We start from the raw sequence: 13,150 nt of genomic DNA, 5'->3' as shown, positions 1-13,150 counted from the left end.
ACAGCAGGAAGCTTTCAGGCTGCTGCACTGGGGTTGGGGTGGGAGGTGGGAGGGTGAGGACTATGGGCTACCGTGCAGTGGTTCTCAAGTGTTCTCATCTCATAATAACTCTGAGAACACACAGACAAGCCCTGAGGGATGGCCATGCAATTGGGAAGGGGACAGAAAACACATCTTGCCTTCTACTCTGGAAAGGAGAGTAGATAATAAATTATGTATTGATGCTGAGATTGCAAAAAGGAACATTAGATGGATATATGCAGATACTCTGATTAAGAAGAGAGGCGGAGTCCGGGTGGCGAGATTGTCTTAATGAGCTGTGCTGCCTCCATGGAAACCAGAGTGGTCTTTGTGGCCACCCACACCCCACTAGGGTCATGACCTTCCCTGCTGGTGATTAGTTCTTGCCACTGCCCTCCTGGCAGTCTGCCCGAAATACTAACAGTGTGTAAAGCAAATTACTTTCAGGTTATACTTAGCTCTTTCAAAGAAAAAGAAATTTGCTGTATGAACGAAACATCAGCAGGTAAAGAACAACGAGCTCCTAAAGCAAAAATGAAGCACTCGATTACTGCCGACCCTTGATTTTAATAAACCTTTGTGGCTGTTAAAATTGAGTTTCTCCTTTAAAAAAGAAAAATTAGCTTCAGACGAATAACTTCAGCACATAAGCTGAGAGTATCTGAGAATTTACACATATCAGAAAAGTAATTTTAAGCAACCAACAGTAGAAGCAAAGTCAATAATGTTTCCATACCTGGCGCTGATATTCTTCCGTGAAGCACAGAGTCACTGGGCAGCAGGTCTTTCGAATTAGAGGTGAATGGTGATTGTCTAAATGTATCTTCTGAAAAGAAAGGGCTGGGGTGGGGGAAAGCAGAGCAAAGTTTAGGAAATCAAAGTTACTTACATTACCCAGAGCATCCGGCCCCAAAGACACACAGACACACAGACAGACACACAGACACACACACACACACACACACACAAATGCAGGATAAGGTACCTTTTTAAAAAAAAAATGGTGTTTACAGAATCTAAGAAGATTGTGCTTAAAATGGAGGAGAAAATATATTACATCAGACAAGTGCTGTCTGTATATTCTGTCTGTTGGTTTTATATTTAAGGTGAATATATGAAATATCACCATCTTTGAAACATTGTTAAGCACAGTCAGGACAGCTGAGCAGTAAATTTTACTCTTGTACTATATGTTCACTAAGTGTGTTGTGCCCAGATGAAGACCAACTGCCCAGATCAGGATCAGAATCACAAAGGCCTATTTGAGGTTCTTCCCAGAGGAGCAAGAGATTCGCCCTGGTTCATGCACATTCTGTCACCTGGGTGCTTAGGACCAATAGCACGCATCAGAAGGACAGCAGGCAGGCCAGAGTCAGGGGCCAGTGCACTTTAAGAGATAATTCACCGGTCCCCACGGAAACCGAGACTGCATCCTAGAACCATCTTGTTTTGGAAGGAGTTAAGCCAGCTAACGGGACTCCTGAAAGGACCCTGGGGACCCATTATTTCCCATGAAACTGAGGCCCTGACTTGACTGGTTCTCAGTTCCCCGAGTGGCTCAGCTAGAACTAGAAGCAGGGATGTCAGACATCCAGCCAGGGTTTTGCTCTGCAGCGAACACAAAGGATTTGGTTGCTTTTAACCAGAGTTTTCTAATCCAATTGTAGCATCCACCGTCCATTCCTCTAAAGTAAACTGAAAATAAGTAATGTGATCACATGTGTGAATACTGCAGTTATCAGTACAGTCCAACCTGGAGAACGACAGCCCAATTTATTTACAACAGAGGAAATTTATTTATTTATTTTTATTTGTTATTTTTTTTCACTATATGAAATTTATTGTCAAACTGGTTTCCATACAACACCCAGTGCTCATCCCAAAAGATGCCCCCCTCAATACCCATCACCCACCCTCCCCTCCCTCCCACCCCCCCATCAACCCTCAGTTTGTTTTCAGTTTTTAAGAGTCTCTTATGCTTTGGCTCTCTCCCACTCTAACCTCTTTTTTTTTTTTTCCTTCCCCTCCCCCATGGGTTTCTGTTAAGTTTCTCAGGATCCACATAAGAGTGAAAACATATGGTATCTTTCTCTACAACAGAGGAAATTTAATGGAGGAAGTGGGTACACAGGTGGTGAAGGTCCATAGGGACAGTAATGCAGCCCGACACAGACTGGCGCCTCCCTTTGGCTGGAGGAACAAAAGAAGGAGGTAGATGGAGCCCAAGGTCGGGAGCCACCTGGTAGGGTCTGCACCTTGGAGGAGATGCAGCTCCCGCAGGAGACGGAAAGGGAGTGGTCTTCCCTAAGCCCCTCCCCCTTCTCCCACCAGGGCGTCGGATTGGTGGAACCTTCCCACAAGCCAAGGAGAGTCAGCCTGCAGGGATCAGGTCCCCTTCGAAACTGCAAACCAGGGGGAAGCCTGGGAGGCTCAATCGGCCTCCGACTTCGGCTCAGGCCATGGTGTCACAGTTTACGGGTTCAAGCCCCACACTGGGCTCTGTGCTGACAGCTCAAAGCCTGGAGTACACTTCGGATTCTGTCTCCTTACTTCTGCCTCTCCCCAGCTCGTGCTCTGTCTCCACCTCCCTCTCGAAAATAATAAACATTAAAAAAAAATTTAAAAACATCCCTGCAAATTAGGGGAAGGAAAAGATGTGAGGGCACACGAGACTAGTACTGCCACGACTAGTGTTGCTTTTCTAAACATGCCTCAAGGCTATGGTTACTGTCATTAAATAGTAAAAGGAAATATTAAGATAAAGACGGAAGACATACTTCTTGTAAGTACAAGAAGTAAAACATATATTAGTTCACAATATTTGATATGACTGTCAGGCCAGATTTAATGCAACTTTGTATGGCAGGCTTTTTAGTTATATCTTAAACATAAAACAATTTAAAGGGGCTTAAAGAGTGAACCTGCTACAGGCTAGTAGGTGATGGGAAATGGGGAAACGTTTTATGCCAAACAGCTCATAACCTGCAAGTGATACAGAATACTTGAAAGGATAAGGCGATGCAGTAAGGTGGCCAATAGCACGTGCTCAAAGGTAGGCAGCTCTGAGTTCAAATCCCAGCCTCACCACTTCGGCTGTGTGACCTTACACGTATTATCGAGCTTCTCCGAGCCTCCGTTTCTTGTCTATAAAGTGGGGTGATCACAGCATCCACACCTCACAGAGGAGCTGTCAGGACTGAATAAGATGGTCTGGAGAATATGCTTCTGTAGTGCCTGGTAAACACTAAGTGCTCAATAAATGTGAGTTATTTTTTATTTGCATCTTTGCCTAACTCAAATAGGAGCATAAATGAGCCAACCTACAAGTTGACAGAAAGCGTAGAGTTTTCTTGTATAAAATAAACGAAGAAAAAGCCACTCTGATTTTGAAGAGTCTTTTTGACTTCTGGGTGACTAGGTTAATTTCCAACTCTTCGGTGAAGGACGTGGTTAACAATCAAAGGGCTTTTAAGGACAGAGACACCTTGGAGGATTGTTGGTCAAACCCAGAGTATTAAGATTTCTCCACTCCCACCTGGGTAGTGCTGGAGCTTCCATACAAAGGTGCCAGTGCTATTCTTGTGTCTGAGCGGACAGTTCACAGGAGAGACACCAGGAGCTGGTCCCCAGGCACAGGGTTAAAGGTCAGGCAGTGGGTCTGCATATTATTGTGACTCTGGAGGTAGCAATTCCCTTAAAATCTTAGAGTTCGGAGAAACCCACAAACTGTTTGGTCTGAAATGTGGAGAGTTCCCTCTGAGGACATCAAGAATCTCAAAAAGGGCTCCCTAATGGGTATCTCAAAATGTCACCCTTCTTGCCACAGAGACATGGTGGGTACTTCCCCCATTCCCTCGATCTGCCAGCAGCTGTCTAGTGAGTGCCTACAACGTGCCAGGCCTTGGGAACATAATGGTCAGCAAAACCAGCCATGACTCCAAATCTCAGGGAGTGCAAAGACCTGTGTGGGTACATGAAAGGGAACTGTAACGGAGTCTAACGCTGTGGAAGGGAGGGTACAGTGTTACGGGGCGGGGGGGAGGGTGTGGGGGCTAGCCTGGCTAACTGAGTCGAGACCTGAAGGGAGGGTAGGGTTGTGGGAAAATGGGGAAAGTGTCCCCTGCACAGAGAACACAGCCCATCTACAGAGCTGCTGGAAGGCGCATCGAGGAGGGACATGAGGCTAAAGCCTGGGGAAGGAAGGCACACTGCATGTAGGGATCCTGACTTTGTCCCAACAGCAGTGGGAAGTCCTGCTGTGTTTTAACAAAGCAGTGGGGCCTGCAGAAGACAAGACAGGTGGCCAGAGTAGCGGTCCACATGAGACATCGTGACACCGGTGGCCAACGCAGCAAACCAGCAGTGACACATGCAGACCGAATAATGGTTTAAGAGATAGGGCAGGTAAAGACTACAGGTACATTTATTTTTTTAAGTTTATTTATTTATTTAGAGAGAGAGAGAGAGGTGTGCACACGAGCACGGGATGGGCAGAGAGACGGGGAGAGAGAGAGAATCCCAAGTTCGATGTGGGGCTCAAACTCATGAACCACGAGATCATGACCCCACACTAAAAAACTAAGAGTCGGATGCTTAACCTACTGAGCCACCCAGGCACCCCAAGGTACATTTAAAACCAACCCTCAGGTTTCCAGGTGAACCAGGACGAGGCTGCCACGGTATGTGCCAGGAACAGGCTCCTAGATTTTGCTAAATACTGGAAATGGGCTACCTCTGCATCGCAGATCTCCACCGACGTGAGGAGTGAAGCCCAGTTATCACCAAGCCACTCAGAAGAAATTGAGTTGAAAGGGAGACAATCACCGAGGGAAACAACATTCCAAATAATTTTCTACCCTGGATGCAGCTTTATCCTGCACAGCACAGAAGAGGTTTCTTCTCAGCGAGAAGGAGTCATGCTGCATACTAAAAAGGCAACAAAGGACAAGCAATGTTACGGGGCAAGGAATCAATGAAGGACCCTTCACAAGCCAAGGCAGCATGAGCCTAATGTGAGGTCTTCTCTAGAAAGAGACGATATTAGATTAACAGGGCATCAGTCTCAGGCCAAACGTGCAGCTGCAGTGCTCTGCATTGGGAGGCGTCCCCCGGAGGCGGGGAGCGCGGTGGTTTAGCACACCGTTTGCAACAATCTGAGTCTGCATTCCGTACTGGCCATTTAATAGTTAAGTGACTTCCGGTCAACAGACTCTCTAGCCTCTGTTTCATCACTGGAAAAAAGTTTCAAAATACCTTCTTTGTAAGGGTGCTGCAAGGTTAAGTAAGGTATTTCATGTTAATGTTCTTAGTACACAGTACATGCTCAAAAAAAGTAGCAACTGATGCATATATCGCTACTCACTGTTCTAAAGTACTTTGTGTATATTAACTTCAGGTTAGTCCTCACAAGGGCCGTACTGGGTGGCTACTATTATTATTATCCATAAGGAATGCAGAGACTGGGGCACAGAGAAAGGAAGTGATTGTCCATGCCCGTGAGCTGAGCTCAGATTTGAATACAGGCAGGCTGGCATCCCAGTCTGCACTCTTACCCACTAAGCTACACTGCCTCCCTCCTGTGATCCCTTAACATCCAGGCAGCTCAGGGGCGGTACAGAACCGCAGATCCTCCTTGGAACGAACAGAGCAAAAGGAAGGGATACAGGAAGGAGGGCTGAAGGGGGGATGGGAGCAGCCATTTCAGTATGCAGGATCCCAGGTAACTGAAGAAAGACTTTTTCACCTGAGAAACACAGCACGTGAAAATGATTTAGTCTTTCCCTCCCTCTAGAAGTTAAGATATGCCCCAATTTCCTAAAACTTCTGCAACCCAGAGGCCTGTCAATTTGCAATCCTAATTATTCCCCCCCCCCATCTGCACCCACTGGTTTTGAGGGCAAGCTCATCTCTGTGATTAAGCCTAAGTGAAGAGGGAAGAGTAACGAGGCCATCAGGTGTTCACAAGCCTCTATTTCAGCACAGATCTGAAGCTCATGGTGGCACTATGGTTACACAGACATTTGTATATTAATCTTCCAGCCACCTAGATTGGCAGCTATGTTTCAGGAAGAGGAGCAGGAAAAACCAAACTTGCAGGATGCCTTATATAGCATGTGCTTGATTAACGGGGTTACATCTCCAATGACATTAGCCATCTTCAACTCTGCCCATGATCTGAGGACAGAAGACACTGCACCTGCACCTTCGCACCAAGCAATGTCCTTTTCAGAATGTCGAGATGGTATTCCTTAAGCTCCTTTTCTTCTCCCGTGCCTCATGCATTTGCAAAGTGCAGAAGCACATCCACTCTAGGCAGAGGCCCAGCTCTGCGGTGGACAGGGCCGGCCCTGCGTTCACGCCAGTGATAGCCACTGGTGGGAGAAGGTGGTGGACAGGGGAGTGCCAGGACGTGCCTGACACAGGATGAGCTGGGTCTGCATCTCCTCAGGGAGGAGAGCAGCAAATGAAATACGGACTTGCCGATGTGCTCGACTTGAGCACATTCGTACCATCCTTCAACTAGTCACTTAGTCGGTTCCCAGTTCTTCCAGAAAAGCAGCTGGCTTGTGACTGCTGCATGGCTCTCACTTCCTGACTCCCCAGCTGCCCGAATTTTAGTCATTTCACTATGAAAAAGCCTCTCCATCAGAAAGTGAGCTAAAGAGGTGGAAAAAGGGAAACACTGTCAACAAAGTGATTTATTTCTGGTTAATATTTTTGGTGAAAAGCTGGTAATGGAGGAGGCTGAAACTAACAGCTAATAGGAGAGAAGATCATCACCTGTCCTCATATAATGAAATCCCCACCTGCCACAGCATATCCCCTCTGCCCCTGGAAAAGGCTGCCTGGAAGCCTTCGTTATTGCAGATAAATGTTCAGAAGCAGCATCTGGAAGCTGTTGGTGTAAACTCCCCATTACTTTTCTTGCCTTTTGCTAGTTAGAAAAAACAAAACGTTTACCTATTCAAGTTTCTCTTGTGGGTAAAAGTGAAATGAACATCTAATGTGTCTTTTTACTTTTCTCTGGTAGAAAATCTAAGGTCTAAATTATGAAGGGGCACTGCTGTCACCGTGACTGGACAAATCCAGGCATCAGACGGCATGGCCTGTAGGGTCAACAGCGCGGGGCTGAGGAAGGAAAGATTTACAATAAATAATAAAACAGTTCATAAAAGATTATGGCCGTAAATAGTGATACATTTTGCTAAGTGCAGATTGTGGCACAAACATTTCCACCTTTAACATCTGAGTGTGCCAGCAGGGAGCTGTGCCTCATGCAGAACAGAAGGCCGGTCTACTTACAAACCACCCCTCCCTGGGCACCAGCATTGAAACCAAAACGTTACAGGAATTCTCGTGTTGATGACAACAGCAGAATAAAGCAAAGAGGAAGAGAAAAAGAAGGTGGACACAGCATAGAAGAGAATGTTGGAAGAAGTACTTTTAAATAATGACACAATTGGTGGGAATGCAAACTGGTGCAGCTGCTCTGGAAAACAGTGTGGAGGTTCCTCAAAAAATTAAAAATAGACCTATCCTACGACCCAGCAATAGCACTGTTAGGAATTTACCCAAGGGATACAGGAGTGCTGATGCATAGGGGCACTTGTACCCCAATGTTTATAGCAGCACTTTCAATAATAGTCAAATTATGGAAAGAGCCCAAATGTCTATCAATGGATGAATGAATGGATAAAGAAGATGTGATTTATATATACAATGGAATACTACTTGGCAATGAGAAAGAATGAAATCCTGCCATTTGCACCAACATGGATGGAACTGGAGGGTATTATGCTGAGTGAAGTAAGTCAGTCAGAGAAAGACAGATACCATATGTTTTCATTCATATGTGGAACTTGAGGAACTTAACAGAAGACCATGGGGGAAGGGAAGGGGAAAAAATAGTTTCAGAGAGGGAGGCAAACCATAAAAGCCTCTTAAATACAGGGAACAAAGTGAGGATTGATGGGAGGGATGTGGGGGAGAGGGGAAAATGGGTGATGGGCATTGAGGAGGGCACCTGTTGGGATGAGCACTGGGTGTTGTATGTAAGTGATTAATCATGGGAATCTACTCTGAAGCCAAGAGCACACTGTATATACACTATACATTAGCTAACCTGACAATAAATTATATTAAAAAAATAAAAATTAAAAAAATAATAAATAATGACACAATTATTTTAAAGGAGCAACAGAGAAGAAATTTTTTTTTTCCTTCTCAAGGACAATAATAACTCTTAGGACTGAACTTGGGAATGGCAAACAGAAAAGAAAGATTAAACAAGGAAGAGAGACTTTGATCTGTAATGAGTTTTTACTCAGAACCAGTAAAGATCTGTATACTTCAGGGTAGAAGGAAATTCTATGAAGGTAAGAGTTTCAGACAAATCATCCTGAAGTGACATTCTGACTTCCTTTGCACATTTGCAAATTTTTCTTTAATGAATAAAAAATTAAAAAAAAAAAAGATGGTGTATTTTCAAGTAAAAGCACTTGATTATCTATTCAGCTATGTATCATAGTGCATAACAGGGCTTCAGGAATTTTTCCAAGAGCTGCATAAAATATGTCCTAAAGATTCCGGGTTAATTTTTGTTTTGTTTTGTTTTATTTTAAGGAAATCTTAAGAATAGATGATCTGACTCAGATATTTCTGAAAAGTTATAATATATTGCAAAAGGAATGGAAAAGTTCTGTGGTGGTCAACGTTTTCTCTCTGTGGCTGCTACCTGCTCCCCAGCAGACCCCAGCCCCTCGGCCATCTCATCAGAAGGCCCTGTGTGCAGGGCTTGCCTCAATCTCTGCTCAGCCCCCGTTATTAATTCAAGTCCGTAAAATCCTAGTTTTCTGTTCTAATATAGCATGTTTTTTTTAAAGGGCTGAAATTCCATATATTTACCTAAAACCATTGTACTGATATTTTTAAAACTCTGACCTCTGAATCACTTAGACCTTGGGACACACCCTCAGGGTGACACGCTGTATTAACATCTTGAAGTGAACAGGAAGCAATGGTTGAGAAAATCTTCCATGCCTTAAGAAAAAGTAGGCAACAGAACAGTGATTCCGAGAATAAACCTTGCTGTAGTTCAAGGACTCTCTGACCATGTGGCATATGAGACACGTGACAGATTGAAATGGATACAGGTAACGTCCGCATGGAGTCTCCACGCAGACATAATGACACTAAAGGAAAGGACGACAAGTCGGAAATGTTTTCTTGCAACAAAACCTGGACAGGGCTGAGCAAGTCCAGGACTTGCCAAAGGACTGACAGAATACAGTCCTTGCCAAAGAGCAAAGAGGGCTGTTTTTGTTAAGCTTTTCCAACACATCAAATACAAAAGATGGGCTTATTCGAAGATAAGGAATAGGGGAACTATTTGGGTTGGTTATAACTAAATCTTCTCAACATTTCCCCAAGTACCTTAAGGTCACGAGAAACTTTCTGAGAAGCTGGAGTCGCTTGCATGAAAATATGCTCACGACCGAACAACAGAACATCACCATGCTTTATTTTTTATATCTCATTTTTTTTTAATTTTTTTTAACGTTTATTTATTTTTGAGACAGAGAGAGACAGAGCATGAACGGGGGAGGGGCAGAGAGAGAGGGAGACACAGAATCTGAAACGGGCTCCAGGCTCTGAGCCATCAGCACAGAGCCCGACGCGGGGCTCGAATTCACGGACCGCGAGATCGTGACCTGAGCCGAAGCAGGCCGCTTAACCGACTGAGCCACCCAGGTGCCCCAGATATCTCATTTTTTATAAAAGGTCAAGTAACATTATTTCATTTCCAACTTAATTTTCATGATTAACGTGTGAATTTGTAGGAAGTGTTTCTTTTTATCTCAAATACTACTGGCCTTGATTACTTTCTTTGTCAACAGTTTATAACAGAATAATAGATACTTAAAATATTTTTATATACTTACATATCTATGTGTTTTGTAACATTTATAAATGATTGCATTGAAATATGTTAAATACTCAGTTCCACAGATCCTTGTAAAAGAATTTTTAGCACTTTATAAAAACGCTGGCAAGGTCATTTTGCTAAGGTATAGCAATCACTATATGTCATGTTGGACTGTATGTGGTCCTCCCAAACTTCCAGCTTCAGCCCTCAGTTTCTCTTTGGATGAGAGATTAGCTGTTTCTTCTGAAACGGGCCCAGATATTTTAGGTATACCAGTCAGTGCCAATTTTCCTATGAACATTCTAGCAGTCAGTTAAAAAGATAATCATCTATAATGAATGAAAACAGCTTCAATGGTGTTCATGAACACTGTCCTTCTCTTTGCAACACCAGAGAAATAAGGATGCCCTATTCTTGAATGATTTTATGTGTTTATTTATTTATTTTAATAAAAGAATTTGAACATAGGGATGGAGAAGAGTGCCCAAGAGTAAAAATGATTGCAAGCCTTGGACCTGAAGACAACTCTGACCATCTGAAACAGCAAGTTCCCTATTCAAGCTTGGGAGGGGACACAACAGAGAAGACCACTGATGACCCCAGTGGGCAGGCCTGGAAAGCCGGTCATCGATCACCTTGGGTGCACACATTTTCTGAGAAAGGATTATAGTGAATAAAGCGTGAATTAATTGCTACCCATCGGCAGGCATCAGCCAGGGCATTTGTCTACAAACTGAGGCTTGCATTGCAGACTCAGTGGGTTTCTAAAGGGGGCTTGTGGACAGATGAGAACCAAGGTCATTATACTGCTCATATAAGCCCCAGATTTTCATCTTTAATTTTCAGAGTTGACAAGAAAGCTAAAATGTCCTCCTCCTCCTGGCCCACTGACATGGCTGCATACTCAGCTGGCACCAATCAAATAGAACTTTCTCAGCAATTAAAAAACAATCAAATGTGTTGTTAATTCTGTATGGTGTACAATGATATTGTCGAAAATATCCTTATCTTTTCAGAGATCTATATTAAAGAGTCTGCAACTGAATGTTATGACGTCTGGGATGTGATTTTAAAGTATAGGGTTTTTTAAAGTATATGTGATCTTAAAGTATAGAAAAGGGTTGTGAAGTAAAGTGTGACAAATGTTTTTTCAGTGGGTGATAGGAATATGGTGGTTTATTTCATTATCCTTCTGTTCTGTTTTGAAATTTTTCATAATAAAAAAATCAATAACAACCAAACAAAAATTCCAACCCAAACCACCAAACAGAATAATAAATGACAATAAGAGAAAATATACAAAAGAACGAATACAAATGCCTCTCCATGAAGTAAATGCTTGACATCATTAAGAATCAATCAATACAAAGATTTTAACTATAAAATATAATTTTTAACCTCCCAACTGTTAAAAAAAATTAATGACAAAGCAGAAGACCTTTAAAATATTCTCTCTCTCTCTCTCTCTCTCTCTCTCATTAGCTTCTGGTAGAATTGTAGATTCAACTTTTTGGAAAGTCAATTAGACAATTCATGCAAAAGCCTGAAAACTGAGTGCTTTTTTGAGTCAATTTATCCCCAGATTGTTTATATTAGCAACAACTTGGGAAAACAAAACAAAACCAAACCCTTGATATCTAATAACAGGGGGCTGATGAAATAAATTATGACACATGCAAACACTGAATACTACGTAAACATTAAAAGAATAATATTGAGTTATGTTTACTGACACTGAAAGTAGTTCTTAATATACTGCTGGGTGAAAAGAGAAACCTGCAAAACTGTATATATAGTAAGATCCAATTTTTATAGGAAAGTATGTGTATATAAATGGACGAAAACTTCAGCCAGGAGAAGAACGACCAACTTAGCAGTGGCTGTCTCTAAGTAGCAGGATTGATTATAAAGATTGGTTTTTTCTTCTTTATGCTCTCCAATATTCTCTAGAAATAAGTTATTTTTAAAACATTTTTTAATGTTTATTTACTTTTGAGAGAGAGAGTGTGCAAGCGGGGGAGGGGCAGAGAGAGAGGGAGACACAGAATCCGAAGCAGGCTCCAGGCTCTGAGATGTCAGCACAGAGCCTGACACGGAGCTCGAACTCACAAACCGTGAGATCATGACCTGAGCTGAAGTTGGACGCTCAACCGACTAAGCCACCCTGGTACCCCTGATTGAAGGCAGTTTTAAGACATAGGCGGGGACAACTGTATGTAAATTATGATTCCACCAGTATCCGTCAACTCCAGCTGGAGAAGGGCCAAAAGCTATGGAATAGAGAGGCTGTTGAAAATACAGAAGAAAAACAGAGCATCTTACAAAGAAGTAGATATTGGCGATGTTTTTATTTTCTTCTTGCAAAAGCACAAATGCCTTCTATTTAGGGTTGTCTCAGAGGCAGGCCAATCTGTACAACCTAACACCACGTTTTCAGGAACAATTCCTGCTGGTGCTGTGAGCATTCATCCACTCTGGAGCCAGGAAACTTCTCAGGACGAGAAGCACAATGCCAGGCCTTGTGGAGGGCCGCTGTGGCGGGGAGGCCAGACCCCAGGAGCCAGAGCCAACCGCAGGCCAAGGAAATGAACCTGCATATCCAGATCTGCAAAATGTCAGCTTGCGAGGGACCTGGATCTCCCACAGGAACCTGACTCTGAGCATCAACAAGGACAAGGGGCTTTCTGCTGAGGTGAGCGGAGACTAGATGAACGCAGTCTTCCCTGCAGTGATGCAAGACTCTGTGCTGTGGATGCTGTAGGTAACGCCAGTGCGACATGGATGCTTCCTGGCCTGTTGCACCATCCAAGAGGGCTTCTTGCCCCCAAACTAGAGGTCAACCCTTGCGTACGTGATATATTTCTAGTAAAAACTGTGGAGACATACTCAAGAGAAAATCCCAGAAAAGAACAATGGGATTGAACTAGCACCTGAGTCGCATAGACCTTTTGGTCATGTCACCCCTGCTTAATTTGTCAAAGGTGGCTAAGAGAGAAAGCTAGATGTCTACTTACAGAGAGTTACAAATGTATGCTTCATCCCTGGCTATTCCGAGTTATACAAACAACAACGAACACTGTTGCAAGGCAGGAGAAATAAAGATGGCAGAGCTCGTGGGAAATGAGGAAAAGGCACAGCCCTCTTTAGATCCTCAAAAGGAGATTTAAACCTGTCTCTTCAGAGTAACACGATACCAAACAGTTC

At 43.4% G+C, this 13,150-nt stretch overlaps 1 protein-coding gene across 5 annotated transcripts in view; it reads right to left on the bottom strand.

The window, feature by feature from the left end:
• The window catches only part of ZNF827 (zinc finger protein 827), a 172,994-nt gene that overhangs the window by 59,822 nt on the left and 100,022 nt on the right, over window positions 1–13,150 (bottom strand). For all 5 annotated transcript variants that reach the window (XM_042935378.1, XM_042935382.1, XM_042935383.1 and 2 more), the window contains exon 8: window positions 758–861. In XM_042935378.1, the coding sequence (XP_042791312.1) occupies window positions 758–861 (104 nt within the window). The remainder of the gene's footprint in view (window positions 1–757; window positions 862–13,150) is intronic.

The sequence above is a fragment of the Panthera leo genome, chromosome B1 (assembly GCF_018350215.1).
Source record: "Panthera leo isolate Ple1 chromosome B1, P.leo_Ple1_pat1.1, whole genome shotgun sequence".
Lineage (NCBI taxonomy): Eukaryota > Metazoa > Chordata > Mammalia > Carnivora > Felidae > Panthera > Panthera leo.
Note: the sequence above shows the minus strand (reverse complement) of the source record. Positions and strands in the feature narration are given on the sequence as shown.